This window comes from Vulpes lagopus, chromosome 3 (genome assembly GCF_018345385.1).
Source record: "Vulpes lagopus strain Blue_001 chromosome 3, ASM1834538v1, whole genome shotgun sequence".
NCBI classification, from domain to species: Eukaryota; Metazoa; Chordata; class Mammalia; order Carnivora; family Canidae; genus Vulpes; species Vulpes lagopus.
The window spans coordinates 111,049,754-111,069,659 of NC_054826.1; the positions used below are offsets into that span (position 1 = coordinate 111,049,754).

General features: G+C 47.2%; 1 protein-coding gene across 2 annotated transcripts; it reads right to left on the bottom strand.

Annotated features, from left to right (window-relative positions):
• Positions 1-15,218: 15,218 nt before the first annotated feature.
• On the bottom strand, positions 15,219-19,614 carry CHP2 (calcineurin like EF-hand protein 2). 2 transcript variants are annotated; one of them, XM_041747068.1, is made up of 7 exons: positions 19,499-19,614; positions 18,957-19,029; positions 18,792-18,872; positions 18,562-18,692; positions 18,343-18,404; positions 17,079-17,201; positions 15,219-16,897 (listed from the first exon to the last, which is right to left on the bottom strand). In XM_041747068.1, the coding sequence occupies exons 1-7, from the start codon at positions 19,584-19,586 to the stop codon at positions 16,844-16,846; spliced, it is 612 nt and encodes a 203-aa protein (XP_041603002.1). In that variant the 5' UTR covers positions 19,587-19,614; the 3' UTR covers positions 15,219-16,843. The 2 variants fall into 2 exon arrangements, with proteins under 2 accessions (XP_041603002.1, XP_041603003.1); XM_041747069.1 differs by lacking the exon at positions 19,499-19,614 and adding an exon at positions 19,265-19,425.
• Positions 19,615-19,906: the final 292 nt, after the last annotated feature.

The following is a 19,906-nucleotide window of genomic DNA, read 5'->3' on the forward strand; positions in this document are numbered from 1 at the left end:
GAGAGGCAGAGACATAGGTAGAGGGAGAAGCAGGCTCCCTGCGGGGAACCCGATGTGGGACTCGATCCCAGGACCCCGGGATCACGCCTTGAGCCGAAGGCAGACACTCAACTGCTGAGCCACCCAGGCATCCCTAAACTTTCATTTCTTTAAAGATTGGTTGATTGATTGAAGTAATCTCAAACCCAACGTGGGGCTTGAACTCACAACCCTGAGACCAAGAGTTTCATGCTCTACTCACTAGGCTAGCCAGGCACCCCTATATAAACTCTTATTTTTAAGGTCACTATTACCTAGGACTGGAATTGCCGGGTCATATGGCAATTCTGTTTTAGTACTGAAGAACCATCAAACCCACTTCTACTCTGCTCCCTTCTAATCCATTCTCTACGCAGCAACCAAGGTGACGAATTTAAAATTTATGATGCATTCTATTTCAGCCCCACCTAAAACTCTCCAGTGGCTTCCTGTGTCTCTTAGAATAAAATCCAAACTTTATACTGGCCTCTGTAATATAGCCTCCACCTCTTTCAATATATCTAAACCCTGTCTCCTCACTTACTTGAACACTTTCTGTTCCCACCTCAGGACCTTTGTACTTGCTTTTCTTTTTGGCTGGACTATTCTTCCTCCTGACCACTCCATGACAGACTTGCTGTCAGCCTTCAGGCCCTACCTCAAATATCACCTCCTCGGAAAGGCCTTCACCAACCATCTTATCTAAACTAGCCCCACCCCAGCCTCAATCACTGCCTATAAAATCACCCTGTTTTACTTTCTGTACAGCACTTATCTGTATTTTGTATGTATTTACTCTTGGTATTGTCTGCCAGAGTAGGAGCTCCATGATATTGGGCTCGTCTTGCTAATCTCTGTAACACCTGCTTGGCCTGACAGTGTTAATGAATATTAATAGTTAATTAAGTAATCATTTGCTTGAGACGGAGTCCGAAAATAATGCTCAGAGTCAGGAAAGAGATTGGTAAGGGTTTCAATAAGAAGTTCAGATTTCAGTATTACACAACCTGTGTCAGTTATCTTTGTGCTGGGAAGTGACAAGCAGATCGCTTAAGTGTTGTAGGGGAGGAGTACTTTTCCTTTCTTCTCTTAAGTTCTTTAGCTGGTCTAATAATTACATTGACATAAGACAGATTAACAGGAGAAAAACAAATTTAATTTTGTACTGACGAGAGAGCATAAAAATATAAGACTCAAAGAAATGACCAAAATGGGCAATTTGGTACCTTTCAGACAAAGAAACAGTGAGTTTGTCAAGACGACAACACAAAACAGTTTGTGCTCAGGGTAAGGAAATTAATCAAGACATAACAAGAGTTGTTTCTAGAGCCTTCTCGCCCCATCTCTGGCAATACGGATGTCTCTCCCCTCCAGGCGCAGGGAAGGCACTCTCCACATGGGGAATCTACTCCTGCTCTCAGGGGGACAGACAAGGGTCAGTGTCCTTCTGGCACTGGCTGTTTCTTTGTGTGTGTATGTGTAATTTTTAAAGATTTTTTAAAATTTAAATTCACTTAATTAACATATAATGTATTATTAGTTCCAGGGGAAGAGGTCAGTGATTTATCAGTCTTATATCACACCCAGTGCTCATTCCATCACCTGCCCTCCTTAATGCCCATTACCCAGTTACCCCATCCCCAGACCCTTTCCCCTCCAGCAAACCCTCAGTTTGTTTCCTATGATTAAGACTCTCTTATGGTTTGTCTCCCTCCTTTGATTTCGTCTTGTTTTTTTTCTTAAGATTTATTTATTTATTCGTTTATTTATTCATGAAAGACACACACAGAGAGAGAGAGAGAGAGGCAGAGACAGAGGCCGAGGGAAAAGCAGACTCCCTGTGGGGAGCCCAATATGGGACTCCAACCCAGGACCCTGGGATCATGCCCTGGGCTGAAGGCAGATGCTCAACCGCTGAGCCACCCAGGCATCCCTGATTTCGTCTTGTTTTATCTTTTCCTCTCTTTCCCTATGATCCTTTGTTTTGTTTCTTAAATTCCACATATGAGTGAGGTCATATGATAACTGTCTTTCTCTGATTGAGTTATCTCACTTAGCATAACACCCTCTAGTTCCATCTATGTCATTGCAAATGACAAGATTTCAATTTTTGATGGCTGAGTACTATTCCATTGTATATGTATATATACCGCACCTTCTTTATCCACCCATCTGTCAGTGGACACCTGAGCTCTATTTTGGCTATTGTGTACTTTGCTGCTATACATATTGGGGTGCAGGTGACTCTTCGGATCACTACATTTGTATCTTTGGGGTAAATACCTAATAGTGCAATTGCTGGGTCATAAGGTAGCTCTATTTTCAAGTTTTCGAGGAATCCCCATACTGCTTTCCAGAGTAGCTGACCAGTTTGCATTCCCACCAGCAGTGTAAGAGGGTTCCCCTTTCTCTGCATCCTCACCAATATCTGTGGTTTCCTGATTTGTTAATTTTAGCCATTCTGACTGATGTGGCACTGGCTATTTCCTAAATAAGTTTAATTCAAAATAATTAATATGCCAAACTTATATACTTGGGGGCAGCCTCCCCTGAACCTCATCAATATCAAACTAGTATACACTGAAGTGTAATTATGAGAATTCATATATAAAACTAGAAGAAAATTAAGGAGAATGTTAAAAGAAACACCTATATGATAAGAAGTTCAGATTATTAGAAACCAACAATTTCTCAATAGACAGAATGGCTTAATGATTAAGGACAAGGACCATGGATTTCACCACTTACTAGCTACAGGAATAGTATTTCACACTCATAATGTGGGGTTAATAAAAATACCTAAGTCATAGATGAGTGCCTGGGTGGCTCAGTAGTTGAGCGTCTGCCTTCAGCTCAGGGCATGATCCCAGGGTCCTGGGATCAATCCCACATGGAGCTCCCTACAGGGAGCCCGCTTCTCCCTCTGCCTATGTCTCTGCCTCTCTGTGTCTCTCGTGAATAAATAAATAAAAATCTAAAACAAAAAATATAACTCATAGATTTAGTGTAAGAATTAAATGACAGGATGTTTGTGGATGGCTTAGTTCAATAAAAAATAGCCATAACGATTATGCCTTTATAGTTACAATTTAGCAAAAAAATATATATAACATTTCAAATGGTGTAGTTTAGAGCAAAGTAACTATTAGAAAACTTTGGTCATCACTTAAAGAGAAATTTTAAGGGGTACTTGGGTGGCTCAATCAGTTAACCATCCAGCTCTTGATTTCAGCTCAGGTCATGATCTCAGGGCCCTGGGAATAGAGCCTCACTCTCTACCCGCCTACACTGCAGGTCTGGCTCCACCCTCAGTGGGGAGTCTACTTGTCCCTCTCCTTCTGCTTTCTCTCTCTCTTCTTCTGTTAAATAAATAAAGCTTTTTTTTTTTTACAAAAAGAGAGATCATTTTAAAACAATACAGAAATACTTAAACTTCATAGTGGGAAACTATTTAAAGGCTTTAAAGGAGAGAGGAATTGACCCAATTTGCCTTTTGCTTTTGTTTTAAAAGTTTAACTCCTTAGAACACTTGTTTTTATATAGATTTTTACAAATAGGGTCATGCTGTACATACCATCTCTCAAGGACAATAAATAGTCTGTACAACATCATTTTAAACACATAAATACCATCTTTTTTATGAATACATCATATTAATTTTAACCAATCTCATTGTGGTGGCTTCCTTCTGCTTCATCTTAGCTAACCTGGGACTGCATTTCTAAGAATTCCCTTCCCTTGTTGGCTGTGAGCAAAATGTGGGCAACTGGAAGTGAAGAAGCAGCCATTATTATGCTCTGAAGGTCAGTGTACAGAGGTGTTGCCAGTCACACATCTGGAAGCTGACCTGCTGGTTCACCCCCTTGGCGTGGAGCACCAGCCAGGCCTGCAGCTGCCCTAGCAACTGTGGGTGTCCTTTGACTTCTCCAAACCCTGGGTCATGTGCATGTGATGGGCACCAGCTTCTCCCATCAGTTACCCCACATCATCAAGTTTGGAGGCAGGAACAGATGCAGATTCCAGTTTGTCCTTGTAGGGTTCCATGCTGTCTTCACGAGCTCCCATTCATCTTGGCATTTTCCCCACTTCATGTGTATCTTTCCTTCCCAAATGCCAACCCTGCTGACTTCACACCCAACACCAGATTCAGGAAAGCCACCACCTTGCCTCCTAGTTACCACAAGAGATCTCTTATTCCGCGTCACCCTTGGTGGTTCTGCTTCTAACTGAACTCTGACCCACTCACTAGGCTGTCTGGTAAGCAGACACGGAGATGGAGTTAGGAGTACACAGGTTTCCTGGGACTAACACCTGGGAACATAAAATGTGAGGAAGCATCCGCCAGGGGGAAGCCCAGACAGTGATGCATCTGGCAGCCACGGGGGGGAGGGGGCATTCTGGAGCAAGACTTCCCACTAAAGGAGCCCCACAAATAAGCAAAATCCGCCTGGCTACAATCTGTCAACTCCAGCACTCCAGGCAGGTGAAGGTCAAGTCCCTTCCTAAATGGAGATCCCCAGCGCTGCACCCCAGCACTGCACCACCTACACAGTTGCACAGTGGACTAACTCGGGTTTTTCCCTTTGCTATAAATAATACTTAGGTGAACAATCTGGTAGGTCAATCTTTTTGCACATTCAAATTATCTACTTAAGATAAATTCCTAGAAATAAGAGTTCTAGATCAAAGAATATAGCCGTTTTTAAGGATTTTAATTAATAAAATCAAATCTGATCCTTAAGAAGAATCATGGTTTCAATTAGAATTTAATCAACATCGAGCCTGGACATCTTTACGTGCTTGTGGATATTTCTTTTTTTTTTTTTTTTAAAGATTTTATTTGTTTGTTTAACAGAGAAAGAGAGAGCATACCAGAGAGCACAAGCAGGAGGAACGGTAGAAGGAGAAGAAGCAGGCTCCCTGCTCAGCAGGTTGTGACCTGAGCCAAAGGCAGACACTAAACCAACTGAGCCACCCAGGCGCCCCTTGTGGATATTTCTTTTTTAAAATTTCTGGTTCAGGGAGCCTGTTTTTCTCTCTACCCATGTTTCTGCTTCTCTCTGTGTGTCTCTCATGAACAAATAAATCAAATCTTTCCAAAAAAAGAGTTGGAGGCTTAACCGACTGAGCCACCCAGGCACCCCATCTTTATACTTTTCAGTGCTGCTTTGAAGATACAGAAATTTTAAATTTCTACATAATTAACACTATTAATATTTTCCTTGGTGATTATTCTTAGAAAAGCTTTGGATATCTCAAGATTATATTAGTATTCATTTATCTTTTTTTCTAAGCCATTTATTATTTCATTTTATGATATGACTCGGGAGTCTGATATATAAACATGTAATATGATATTGTACTGTACTAGGTGTTTGTGTATATTTTTACTTTTTAAAAGATTTATTTATTTAAACTGAGCGAAAGAGAGAGAGCACGGGGGGAAGGGCCGAGAGAGAGAGTCTCAAGCAGACTCCCGGCTGAGCACAGAGCCCAAGGCAGGGCTCCATCTCATCACCCCAGATCACAGGGATCACCTGAGCAGAAACCAAGAGCCAGAGGCTTAACCGACTGTACCACCCAGGCACCCTTGTACTTTCTTTTTACTTCTTTTTTTTGTCCCATTCATCTTTCTGTAACAGTATCCCAATCGTTGTGATCCTTTTGGTTTCATGATAAATATTAACTAACCTATATGCTTAACATATAGCTTCAATAGTTATATTTTAACATGATGAAAGCATAGTTACGTTTGTCATATTTAATAGTTTACTATTTAACGTAACTATGTTTTCATTATTTTGATTTCATGATAAATACTAATATGTAACTACTTAACATAACTATGTTTTAATAATTTGTGTCTCATGGCAGCACGCCCCTTGGCCCTGCGGATACGCGTCTTGTTCTGCAGTGTTTGGATGAACAGCCCCCGGGGAAGCCCCTGCTGCTAGCCTCCGACCGCCCTCCAACCTTGTTTCTTTCTTCTTTCTTTCTTTCTTTCTTTCTTTCTTTCTTTCTTTCTTTCTTTCTTTCTTTTTCTTTCTTTCTTCTTTCTTTCTTTCTTTCTTTCTTTCTTTCTTTCTTTCTTTCTTTTTTATTTTTATTTATTCATTCATGATAGACAGAGAGAGGCAGAGACACAGGCAGAGGGAGAAGCAGGCTCCATGCAGGGAGCCCGACGCGGAACTCAATCCCGGGTTTCCAGGATCCGACCCTGTGCTGAAGGCAAATGCTAAACCACTGAGCCACCCAGGGACCCCCTCCAACCTTGTTTCCAGTTGCAAACATCGAGCCACGTCGCCGGCCACCCTCTGCCTGCCTGGACCAGCCAACACCCTCCTTTGAGCTGAACTCCTTATTACCGAGGGATCATCCCTGAGCTCCCAGACTCATCAGCATTACGACACGAGGCGGAGGCTGCCTCCACCGCCTGGTCGACCTGCACCCGCGGGCGCCCTGCACCCTACTTGCCCCTGGGCTTCTGTTCCCACGCCGGGCCGGGGTGGCTCTGCAGGGCGCAGGCCCCAGTTCCAGAGCTGGTGACCGTAGGCCCAAGGGTCTCTTGATGATGCAAACCCCGTCCCTGGGCACAGGAGCCTTCCCAGGATAAGGGGTAAAGCCCTGGACCCCAGGGACCTGCCCTGGTTCCGGAGATGAACTGAAAGCAGGTGCTTTGGGATCTGCGCTCCCGGGTTCTGCTGTCGCACACCCCCAGCTCCGTGACTTCCTGGGTGAGGAGGAGCCACTCGCCAAGGAGATGGTGACCCCCTGAATCACCTCCACCGGGTGGCTGGCTCCCAGGGTGGACTCAAGCACCCTGGAGCGGACTAGGAGCCTCTGAAGCCCAGCAGTCTTTGAGGGGCCCCTCTGGCAGCCTTTTAATGAGCCTGGAGCCCTCTCCCCAGCTGGGCACCCAAGGGAAGCAAAGCTTTTTGCAGGAGAAATAAATCGTTTCATGATAAATGTGAATTGCTAAGGTAAGGCCCATCTTAAAATCCATTTTTTTTTCTTTTTCAGTTTTTTTTTTTTTTTAATTCCAGTTAGTTAACACACAGTGTAGTATTAGTTTCAGGTGTAGAATTTAGTGATTCCATACAACACCCAGGGCCCATCACAGTAAGTGCCTTCCTTAATGCCCATCATCCATCTAGCCCATCTCCTTGCCTGCCTCCCAAAATTCCTTTTTTAAAAAGTCTACTTCTGGGGCTCCTGGGTGGCTCAGTTGGTTAAGCAGTGGTCTCTTGATTTCCACTCGGGTCATGGTCGTTGGATCCCAGCATAGAGCCACCTTGGGCTTTGTGCTCAGCAGGGAGTGGCTTGAGTACTCTCCCTCTCCCCCTCTACACCTCCCCCAGCTCTCTCTCTGTCTCAAATAAATAATTTTTTTTTCAAATAAATATTTTTAAAAATCCTTTAAAAATAGATGCCTGAGTGGCTCAGTGGTTGAGCGTCTTTGGCTCAGGGTGTGATCCCGAGGTCCTGGGATCGAGTCCCACATCAGGCTCCCCGCAGGGAGTCTGCTTCTCCCTCTGCCTATGCCTCTGCCTCTCTCTGTATGTCTCTTATGAATAAATAAATGCATAAATAATCTTTTCAAAAAATCCTTAAAAAGTCACCTTCTCTTCCCTGTAAGATTCTGCATCCATACCTGTAGCCATGCATGGCAAGTAAAAGATGACCATAATTTTTTTCATACTTCTCTGCTCCAGAGAAGGAGTCTGTATTCCCTCCTCTTGTAGGCTCTCTGACTGTTCTTTCTTGACACGTTTTGGCAGAAGTAATGTGGCAGAGTCAGGCCTGGGCTTTCCCACTTATCTGTTGGGACACTGCCTGTGGGAGCTCTGACCTGTCAGGGGAGGAGTCTTCATGTTGTCACCTGGAGAGTCCAGCCTTCAAGGTATCCCTACCAAGGTCTCAGACCTTTAAGTAAAGTCAAATCAGCCCCTACAGGCCATCTGCCAGCTTAATACCACAGAATAGCCTCAGTCAACACCACACGCAGCAGAAGAGTTGCCCAGCTGAACCCTGCCCGATTCCCTGATCCACAAAATCACTGGTTATAATAAAATGGTGGTTGCGTTAAGCTGCTGAGTTGAGGGTGATTTGCTGACACGGCAGCAGAGAACCAGAGTATCACGTGATAGGCAGTGGCTCCATGTGAAAGGAATAAACTTTCCTGCCCCATCAACCTCAGGTTAGAACGTGGTTTCCTTCGGCCACTGGTTTCCAAGTAGGCAAGTCGTATAGCAGATCAATGCCAAAACTTATCCAGGTGTCCTGTAGCTGCTTTGCTTCTACCATGAGAATGGCATGTCCCCGACAGGGCTTCCCCTTCAGCCCGGGCCCTGCAGCGTGTGGCCATGTGGAGCAGAGGTCTAACAACGTAGAACATAAGCAACAGATAGACTCTTGATGTTATGAGCCATCCAGGGGGTGTTCACTACCACAGTCACACTTAGAGTCTAACTTACTGCATGGCTGGTGTTTCACTCCTTTTACATTATTAGGATGATGAATTATTACATTCACTCCTTTTCGCATTATTAGGAAAACCCACTTCCCATGATAGAGTCTGAAAATGTCAGATATTCACTTCTCCAGCCTCCCTTACAGCTAGAGGTATTCTTGTGCTGACCACTCACAAGTGAAAGGTAGTCTATGAGGGGGGTATACTTCCGGGAAGGATTGTCCTCAATGACCAGGAGAAGGACATGAAAGGGGTTATCTCTAACTGCCTTTGCCATCCACTCAGACACCTGTTCTAGACACTGCCTCTGTGAGGATATGATGGCTACAGCCACAGCAGCCATCTTGTAATCATGAGGCAACAAACTGGGGAATTAAAAACCAATGTACTGAAGAATGGAAGGATAAGAGATCTTGGATTCTTGATAAAATTGTTGAACCACTCAACAATCTAGGACGGCCTACCATGAGAAACATCTTATAATGTGAGATAATTGTCTTAATTGTTTAAGGCACTGTTAGTTGGAAATTGTGTTATTTGTAGCCAAAAAAAAAAAATCCCACTTATATATAGTTATTCGTCAAACATGCACCTGCATTCTGATTTTCCTTTAGGGAATCAACACTCTACAACACAGACATGCGCTGCAATTGGTCCAAGTGAGATCACAATCTCCAGTTCCTGAAGTGAGCACGTGACCCAGCCTGGATATTCATAGTGGCCCATCCACCTGGGTACAGTGAGTAAACTGAGGCTCCCTTCCGGGACATTGGGCCCAACTGTCGAGAAAAAGAGGCTCTCAGAGATTCCTGGATGGCTCAGGGACTTAGCACCTGCCTTAGCCCAGGGAGTGATCCTGGAGTCCCAGGATTGAGTCCCACATCGGGTTCCCTGTATGGAGCCTGCTTCTCCCTCTGCCTGTGTCTCTGCCTCTCTCTCTCTCTCTCTCTCTCTCTCTCTATCTCTCATGAATAAATAAATAAAATCTTTTTTAAAAAAAAAAGAGACTCTCTTTTCATTGGGATTACTGCTTAGGAATTAAGCCAACACAGAGGAAAGCAGAGTTAAGAAGTGGAAAGATTAATTTCTGATCATATTATTGATCATTTGAGACTCTCCTTTGTCTGGTCTACCTTTGGACTTTTCCTTCGGTTATATGAACCAATAAATTCCTATTCCTTCATAAACCAGTTAACAATGGGAAGAATCCTGACTGGTACAGATCAGGGTCCTAGTTTACAGATGAGGCCAAAGGGCCTCTGGTGAAGTAAAGCAGGTTGGTGGGGTTGGGATGGGGGGGAGCGTTGGTGGTGAGGGAGGGCAGCAAGTTACGGGAAGGACAAGATGTGACAACTTCACTAGGTGGCTGCTATCATCTGTTTCACAGATAATAGAAGCTGAGGCCTTGAAGGGCAAAGCAACTTAGCCAAGATCATTCAGTGAGTAATTAACTAGAAGGGTGCAGATTTGATCTCAGGCCTAATAAAACTCCAAAACTCAAGTCATTTCTACTGAGCCACACTGATTTGTAGGGTAGGTCTCTGACCAGAAACCAAGCCCATATATTGCCTCTCAGACATCAAGAGAGTTTTATTGATGTTGGCTGGGCGAGGCTGAGGACAACCCAGAGCTTCCTTGTATTTGAGAGCCATGTTCAGGATTCTTTTTTTTTTTTTTTTTTAAGATTTTATTTATTTATTCATGAGACATAGAGAGAGAGGCAGAGACACAGGCAGAGGGAGAAGCAGGTTCCCTGCGGGGAGCCCGATCCCGGGACCTTGAGATCACGACCTGAGATGCAGATACACAACTATTGAGCCACCCAGGCATGCCCCCCAGGATTCTTTTGTTAACTGTTTTCCTGATCAGTTACAAAGAGGCGATGGTAGCCATCATCAGATCTATCCAACACCACTAGCTCATTCTTTCTGCTTGCTTCCCTCCTCGGGAACTGTCTCAGTTTCACTGTCTCAGTTTCAGTTACCATGACAAGGAAAGGGGCTCACTCAGAAACTTCCATCTTTTCTTCAGGATATGTAGATGGTTATGCACATGGGTCCAGAAGATTCCAGGTCGGCTACACCCCTTCAAAGCATCCCTGGTGGCCCAAGTGGGACAGCTCCAGTGCCTGCCCCACACCCCTCTGGGAGACCCTTCTCAAGTGAGGCTTCCAAGCACAAGCTAGAGCTGCCTCCAGCCCCTCCCTGAAGAGTCTGCCAGCAGAAAGCTATTGCTTGTCACCTTTCCAGCTCTATAATGAGTTATCTGTCATAAAGCCCTGCTACATTTCCCTGGACCTGACCTAGCGAGTGGACTCCGTTTCTGTGGCCAACCTCTACCAAACCCAATCTGAGCAACAGCCAGGGTGTCTAGCTCACTGATGACTGCCTCCAAACTGTCCCCACAGGAGGCAAGCTCTTCCCAGGACTTCTTTGTCATAGGGTCCTTAGCTGGGGGTCCCCACAGTGGAGGGAACACACAACCCATGTACGCAGGATGATTTCTGGAAGTAACCTCTCAGCTTTAAATAACATCCTTGAATCACATGGTGAAAAGGTCATTTCTTTCTCAGTCCTCCTTCCATCCTTCAGATCACCAAAGAAAAGCTCTGTTTGGTGCAGATTTGTTTTTACAACTCTCCAACAATTGCTAATCTCCCTTTTGACACTTTGGGGAGGGGTCTTTGTATGTATTGCTGCTTTTGTACAGTTATTTATGGCAATTGGGGCTGGTTTTTTTTCTATTAAATTCTATTTATTTCTATTTTTATAGAAATTTTATTTTTCTAATTTCTATTAGATTCTATTTATTTATTCCTAAGAGACACAGAGAGAGAGGCAGAGACATAGGCAGAGGGAGAAGCGGGGTCCCTGTGGGGAGCACAATGCGGAACTCGATCCCAAGACCCCAGGATCATGACCTGAGCCCAAGGCCCTCAACCACTGAGCCACCCAGGTGCCCCTTGGGGCTGATTCCTAATGTACAGTAGTGATATTCAGTTTCCTTTATAAGCTCAAATGTATCCACTTTAAGTGAATCTGTTTATAAGCAAATAATAAGTGGATAAGACACAGAGCCTAGGTACTGTGGCAAAAAGACTGAGGATGGTAACAAATCACTTAAATTCAGCAACTGCTGCTCATAGCACAGGGGCTCCCCACAGGTGTCACCAGGTTCCCCCCACACACTTCAGCAAACGTATCCCCAGGCAACGGTGCCAGAGTTGATATCCAGAGAGTGAGGTACACACAGCTTGTGCTCCCCTAGGCAGCCTGATGCCCCTCCTTCCTGCATGACAAAAGTCTTCAACCTCCTGAGCTTAGGCTGGATCAGGGAGCTTTCATACTAAGAGAGGGGGCCAGTTTACTCCTCCATCCACCAGAATAAGGAGTAGAGTGTTGGGGAACCCCTGGTACTGGAAGCACTGACCATTGGCACAGAGCAGGTGTGGGCAGGAATGGTGGGAAGGCCTTCTCGAAAGCCTGTGGGCCAGGGGAGTGCTCAGTGTTTTTTAATGGATGTTGGAGAACGTCTCATAGAGACCCGTCAGTCACTAGGAGTCTGGCCAGAAGCTTTAAGTGTTTCTAAAAGTTTGGTCCTTCAACCTCCAACATAAAAATCACGTACTAAGGGACACCTGGGTGGCTCAGCAATTGAGCGTCTGCCTTCAGCTCAGGGTATGATCCCACAGTCCTGGGATCGAGTCCCACATCGGGGCTCCCTGCATGGAGCCTGCTTCTCCCTCTGCCTCTGCCTCTCCCTCTCTGTGTCTCTCATGAATGAATAAATAAAATCTTTTTTTTTAAAAAATCACGTACTAAAAATATAGATTTCCCTTAGACTCAGGAGTCCTCAAAGGGGACCAAAGAATCAAAACTTTTTTTTTTTTTAAAGTAATCTCTATGCCCAACATGGGGCTTGAACTCACAACCTGGAGACCAAGAGTCACCTGCTGTACTTGAGAGAGGCAGCCAAGCATTCTTTTTCTTTTTTTTTTTTTTAATTTAAGGTCTAAACTTTAATCAGATATATATATCATCAGGAAAATTTGAGGAACTATAATGGAAAAAAGACCAACTATAAAGAAAGACACCTCTCCCTCCCTCTCTCTCTTGCTCTCTGCCTGTCTCCCTTCTATTTCTATCCATACAGTTGGTCCTCGAACAGCATGGGTTTGAACTGCGTGGGTCCATTTACATGTGGATTTTTTTTTTTTTTACAGTATAGTAGTGTAAATGTACTTTCTCTTCCTTATGATTTTCTTAACATTTTATTTTTTTAAGATTTGATTTATTTATTCATGAGATACACAGAGAGAAAGGCAGAGGGAGAAGCAGGCTCCCTGCAGGGAGCCTAATGTGGGACTCGATCCCAGGACCCTGGGATCACTACCTGAGCCAAAGGAAGATGTTCAACCACCGAGCCACCCAGGCGCCCCAATAACATTTTCTTTTCTACAGCTTACTTTATTGTAAAAATGCAGTATAGAGTACATATAACATACAAATATGCATGATCCGACTGTTTAGGTTATCAGTTAGGCTTCTGGTCAACAGGAGGCTATGAGTTAAGTTTGGGAGGAGGTGTCAAAAGTTACACAGGAGGAACACCTGGGTGGCTCAGTAGTTGAGTGTCTGCCTTTGGCTCAGGGCGTGATCCTGGGGTCCTAGGATAAAGTTGCACATCGGGCTCCCTGCATGGAGCCTGCTTCTCCCTCTGCCTGTGTCTCTGCCTCTCCCTCTGTGTCTCTCATGAATAAATAAATTGAATCTTAAAAAAAAGTTACATGTGGATATTCGACTGTGTAAGGTCAATACACTGAACCCCTGTGTCATTCAAGGGTCAATTGCATACAAATCTTCTCCCACAGTGCCTGGAAAAAAATTGCCACTCAGTGAGGTTTATACCCCCCTTCCTCTGCTTCTCATCTTTAACCCGGGGTCAAAGACTAAACAGACATCCCTCAATAGGAAAGTCTTTGTTTATGTGGCCATCTTCTAACAAAAATTGCAAAACTCCCAATGGAGTCAAATATTCTCATTGCCACCCCCCTTCCCTTCAACTTTGAGACTCATCTGTCAGAATCATACTGCTATCAAAGCATCAGGTTGAAATGGGGTTGATCTGCCACCCCAGGCAATTCCACACTCTGAGAGCCCCCAAAAGGGTGTAGTCTCTACATGACTTCCAAATGCCTGGAGCCATGAAATCATCTGACACAGTCCTTCCTCAAAGGGTCCCCTCTGAGTGCCCACAACCGCAGTGTGAACGTGTGTTCCGGACCCTCTGGTACATCTTCAGGTAGGCTTCCTCAGAAATGTCCTGAGACGAAGATCAGAGAGCCAGTTGCTTATCTGTGAAGTGATCCAGGAAGCAGTGGTAGGAGAGTGGGGATGAGATGGGGGGGGTGGGGAGGTGCAGTGCAGGGTGCTTTAATAAGCAGCCCCGTGCTGTGAATAACCGGGGTGGGATGGGGGTTGCTCAGACCTGCTGGAGATTTCAAGAGGTAAGAAAACATGCCTCTAACTTGTCCAAACTGAGGGGTCAATAAACTGGGTATTTGTCTAGCAATCTCCATCTGTCATCCCAATGGCCATTGACTCCCCAACACTTCAACTTGTCCTTCACATAAGCTAAGTACATGCCTATGCCAGGCAAAGCTCGTGGATAGAGTATCATCTGTGCTTGTAGAAAGAAGCCATTGGGGTTCCTAAAAAATTTTAAAAACAGAGCTGCCATCTGATCTAGCAATCCCACTTTTGGGTATCTATCCGAAGGAAATGAAATCACCATCTTAAAGAGATATCTGGGCTCCCGTGTTCACTGCAGGATTATTCACAACCCAAATGTCCATTGGCATTAGATGAATGAATAAAGAAAATGTGGTATATGCATATATTGGAATATTAGTCAGTCTTAAAAAAGAAGAAGGAAACTCTACCATTTGTTACAACGTGAATGGGCCTGGGAGACGTTATGCTGAGCAAAACACTTCAGTCACAGAAAGACAAATACTGTGTGAGTACTGCGTGACTCTTATGTGATGCACCTAAAAGAGTCAAATCCATGGAAGTAGACAATAGAATGGTCTTTAGCAAGGGGAAGGGAGAGAGCATAAAAGAAGCTCTTGTTCAACGGGGATAAAGTCACAGTTATCCAAGATGAGTATGTTGCAGAGATCTGCACAGCACTGTGCCCCTAGTCAACAATTTGATGTTGTACACTTAACATTTGTTAAGCCAGGGGTGCCTGAGTGGCTCAGTCGGTTAGGCGTCTGCCTTCGGCTCAGGTCATGATCTTGAAGTCCTGGGATCGAGCCCTGAATCAGTCTCCCTGCTGAGTTGGATGTCTTGTTTCTCCCTTGCCCTCTGCCCCTCCCCACTTGTGTTCTCTCTCTCAAATAAATAAATAAAATCTTAACAAAAATTTGTTGGGTGCCGGGTGGCCCAGTTGATTAAATGTCTCCCTTCGGCTGGGGTCATGATCTCGAATCCTGGAATCAAGTCCTGCATGGGGCTCCTTGCTCAACAGAGAGTCTGCTTCTTCCTCCACCCCTCCCTCCCCCGCTCATGCACACACTCGCTTTCACTCTCTCTCTCAAATAAATATAGTCTTTAAAAAAAATTCGTTAAGTCAGTAGATCTCATGTTAAGCGTTCTAACCACACACACACACACACACACACACACACACACACAGATATCAAAGTGATATGAAGACATTTTTGGAGATGATAAATGTTTATTACCTTGGTTGTGGTGATGGGAACATGAGTATATACCTATGTCCAAACTCATCAAATTATACACATCAATTCTGTGCAGTTTTCTGTACACCAATTACAATACAATAAAGCTGGGCTAAAATAGAAGCCACTGACACATATAGTGATGATGAATGCCGAGCAGGTGGTGTGCTGCTAAATGTTTAATGACGGGCTCTCCTAAGCAGAACAGCCCTGGCCTATTGCATTTGCCAATGTCCATGGTGTAAATACTCCCACCACAGCTGATTCAAGCTACCAATGTGACATCACTGAAAACATAGATGGAAGCCCTCGGTGCAGCTGACTCCCATGTGTTGAGAGCAGACAACTCCCGCACAGCCCAGAGAGAAGATACAGGCAGGGCACCACAGCATCTCCTATTGGTAGAGCCAAAGCATTTTGCTACAGACCTAGGATCTCACAACTTCATGTGACTTTTACCCTCTATTCTGTGATAGATCAATGCTTGAGCATCTTATGGTAAAAGAAATGGAACTATTCACAAATCTTTGAATAGTTTCCTACCCTAGGAACAGATGTCTTTATTTATTAGTTTTAGATCATCTGTCTCCACCTGCCCATCCCTATCACACTGGCATGTACCCACAGGATCAGTGAAAACCCATTTAAAAAGTCAGACTTCAAGAATTCCTCCAGTTGGTCAACTTCACAGTAATGGATATCTCCTGTTTTGCCTGACTGGCATCATTCCCCCTTCTTCTGATAATGACACTTCATTTTCCTGTCAACAGCTACTCCTTACCCCACCGTGAGTCCTCAGGCTTTATTTCTTGGCTTTAACAGTTAGCACATGACACAGGCCAGGTCAATGAGAGCAACGAGGCCTCCTGGAGCTAGGGACAAGAACCAACACAGGCTCTTCGCTTGGAATTACTGAAAGAAGGTACTTCCTTCCTTTTAAAAAAAAAATGTTTATTTATTTATTCACGAGAGACACAGAGAGGCAGAGACACAGGCAGAGGGAGAAGCAGGATCCATGCAGGGTGCCCGACGTGGGACTCGATCCCGGGTCTTCAGGATTAGGCCCCGGGCTGAAGGCGGTGCTAAACCCCTGAGCCACCTGGGCGGCCCAGGTAATCCCTTCCCATTGGATTACTAGGATATAAACTGAGAGCTGCTGGTGGCCATCCACCATGAGGAAAGAGCCCTCCTCCCAACACACACACACACACACACACACACACACACAGTCGATTGAGAAATTAATAACTGAGTCCTTTGAATTTAACTGTGCCTGAAGACACTTCCAGGCTTTTCCTATATTCTGAAAATACTTTCAAACTTTTTAATTACATGAGCCCATAAAAATCCCCTTTTCACTTAAGTCACTGTAAATTGGGTTTTCAGTTGCTTGCAACCAGAAGATTGCTGGCTGATTTATGAATCTGAGATCAAATAAGCTAGACTTTATTTAGTACACACCCTTCCAGCTTTCTCTCCTTGGCCCTAAATAGAGTTTAGCATAGACACATGAATACAGTTTTGGGGGCCCTGCCTCTGTAGGGGCTGAAGACAAATTCCACGCTGAGCTGGTGGTCTGTGTAAGCTAGCCAACGGCACAAAGAGGGTCACTTCAGGATCCGGATGCTCATTTTCTGCTCGATGTCCATCTTCTCTAATGACTGGCAGGGGCAGATGGGTGGTAGTCAAGAGCTCAATCCTCTAGGCTTCCCACCTCCTCTCCCATCCCCAAAGCCCCACCTTTCCTTAGCGATCCCCATCCCTCTGCCCAAATTCCTTTCCCATGTCCATCTGTCCTAGGGACTCCTGAAGTCAACTCCCCAGGCCTCAGATCATTCTGACCTTGGTGAACTCCAGGAAGGACACAGCCCCGTCCCCATCTTCATCCGCTTCCTGCACCGTGCGGTCGGCGATGCTCTCCAACTGCTCTTCTGTCACCTGCACCCCAACCATCAGCCGGAGGACCTGGGAGGCGTACAGGGGACAGCCATAAAGAGGAGATACTCGCCCCATCCCCCAAACCTTGCCCACATCATCCTAAATGTTATTACCTCTTTTGTAATCTATCTCTCAACCATTTTTTTCACTTTCTACCATATCCTAATAATTTCCCCTACTGCTTCTCCATTCAAACCCCCACCTGTCTATCTCATGTTCACCTCAACAGTATGCCCAAACTCATTACTCAAACCTAAGTCTTACAACCCAACCTCCCTCCATTCTCCACCCCATCCCCCTCCTCATCCTCCCACTATTCCCAATTCCACCCCGCCCCCCACACTTCATCAAATCTATCACAGAGTTTCTGAATCTCAACACTGTTGACATTTGGGGCCAGGTAACTCCTTGTTGGGGGGGAATAGGGGCTATCGTGTGTATTGAAAGATGTTTAGCAGCGTTTTTGACTTCTACCTACTAGATGCCAGCAGTACTGCCCACTCCACTCCCTCAGTTGTGGCAACCAAAAATGTCTCTAGATATTGCCAACTCATTCAGGAGGTAAAATCATCTCCAGTTAAAAACCACTGGTCTAGGGATCCCTGGGTGGCTCAGTGGTTTAGCGCCTGCCTGCGGCCCAGGGCGTGATCCTGGAGTCCCAGGATCAAATCCCATATCGGACTCCTTGCATGGAGCCTGCTTCTCCCTCTGCCTGTGTCTCTGCTTCTCTCCCTCTCTCTGTGTCTCTCATGAATAAATAAATAAAAATCTTAAAAAAAAAAAAAAAAGAACCACTAGTCTATTTCCAACCTCTGTTCCCCATCCATTTCCCAACTAAACCCCACCCAATGCTGGATTCCCACTTAATACCCCAGTGACCTGGGCAGCCCCAGTGGCTTAGCAGTTTGGTGCCACCTTCAGCCCAGGGTGTGATCCTGGAGACCCAGGATCAAACCCCACGTCAGGCTCCCTGCATGGAGCCTGCTTCTCCCTCTGCCTGTTTCTCTCTCTCTCTCTGTGTGTATCTCTAATAAATAAATAAATAATCTTAAAAAAATACCCCAGTGACCTGCACCTCCATTGCCCACCCATCCCATCCCCCTGCAACCCTTCCCTTCAACAACCCATTTGTCAGATATCACATCTCTTGTTCTTGCATCCTTCCAACCTGTAGCATCTCGTGCCTGGAGATCTTTCCATCTCTATCCAGGTCATAGAGCTGAAATGCAACTGGAAGAGAATAGAGAGGGCGGGGAGGAGGAGGGAAAGCTGAGTCTTCCCTCGTTCTTTTCCAGCAGGTCACCCTGGAGGCTTGGGGGGGGGGGTCATCTACAGGCTCGCTAAGAGGTGCGGTACATCGCTTGGGGAGGGGTCCCCACGAACTCACAGCGAAGTTTGTTCATTCGGCTGTTGAGGGGCTCAGGTTCCTTGGGGTCTCGCATGCTCGAGTCGTCCTCATCGACAGGTCGAAAGTGAGCCAGGACTCTGACAAAGCCTGGGAAATCCACTCGCAGATTCCTGGGGACAATGGAGCAGAGGTGACCTTGGCCCTCCGTCTGCCTCTCCCCCAACTGCCCCCCAAGCCCTCCCCCAGCACACCCCCCAGCGAGACCTCACCCGTCGGGGAAGAAGCTGTCTATGATGCGGTCTCCCAGGGGGTTCACGGCCAGCGCCCCGATCTGCTGCAGATCCACGCGGCTGTCAAGTCAAAGTTCAGAGGGAGGAGGGTTAGGGGCCCGGGTCAGAGAGGCGGGCGGCAGGTCCTGGGGCCGGGCCCCTCACCTCAGGTAGCCCTTCTTGTTCCTGTCCAGTGCCCGAAACCGGTGGTAGAGGCGGAGCAGACTGGCCTGCGAGACTGCGGGACGCAAGGCGGAGGGTGACCCGGCCGCGGGCGCTCCCCCTCCCCCCCCTCCCCCGGGGTCCCCCCCCCCGACCCGGGGCCGCGCGGCTGGGCTGCGGGGGGGTGTCGACGCGCTCCCGCGGGGCCCGAGGCACCGAGGCCGCCCCCGTGCCCGCCCCCCTCCGCGGCCCCGCCGGGAGCCCCGCTGCGGACGGCCCCCGCCCCGGCTCCGAGCCCCGCGGCCGCTCACAGCCGGTCTCCCGCCGGATGCTGTCCGCGTCGGGAATGCGCGCCGCGTGGGAGCCGCGGGAGCCCATGGCTGCGCCGGCTGAGCCGCCCGGCCCCGCGCCCGCGCCCGCGCCCCGGCCCGGCCCGGCCCCGCGCCCCGCGCCCCGCCCCCCCTCCCGGGCGCGGCCGCCCCGCTGGCCCCGGGGCCGAAGGCCGCAGGCCTGGCGCGGAGCCAGGCTCGGGAGCCCCTGCGTGCCTCGCCTCCCACCCGCGACCCGGGCGAGCAGAGAACAATGCCAGGGCGGCGGGGTCAGAGGGGCGGCGCGGACGACGGGGCGTTCCATCCCGAGCCCGAGCCTGCCGCGAGGTCCCCGCCCGCCCGCGAGGTCCCCGCCCGCCCCGCGAGGTCCCCGCCCGCCCCGCCTTCTCCGCGCTCTCACGCCTCGGGACACCCAGCCGCGGCCCCGCTCGCCGCTCCCGGGCAGGGCGCCTGGGTCCCGCAGACCTTGTCACCCAGGGACACAATCCACGGCCCCCGCGCAGGGGCCCCGGGTGGCGGGGAGGGGAGCTGGACGGACCCACTCGTCCCCATCCCCCGGGGGCCCAGCCTGGGGCCCCTTCCTCAGGCTGCAGGAGCAGAAGAGGCATTGAAGGACCCCCCAGG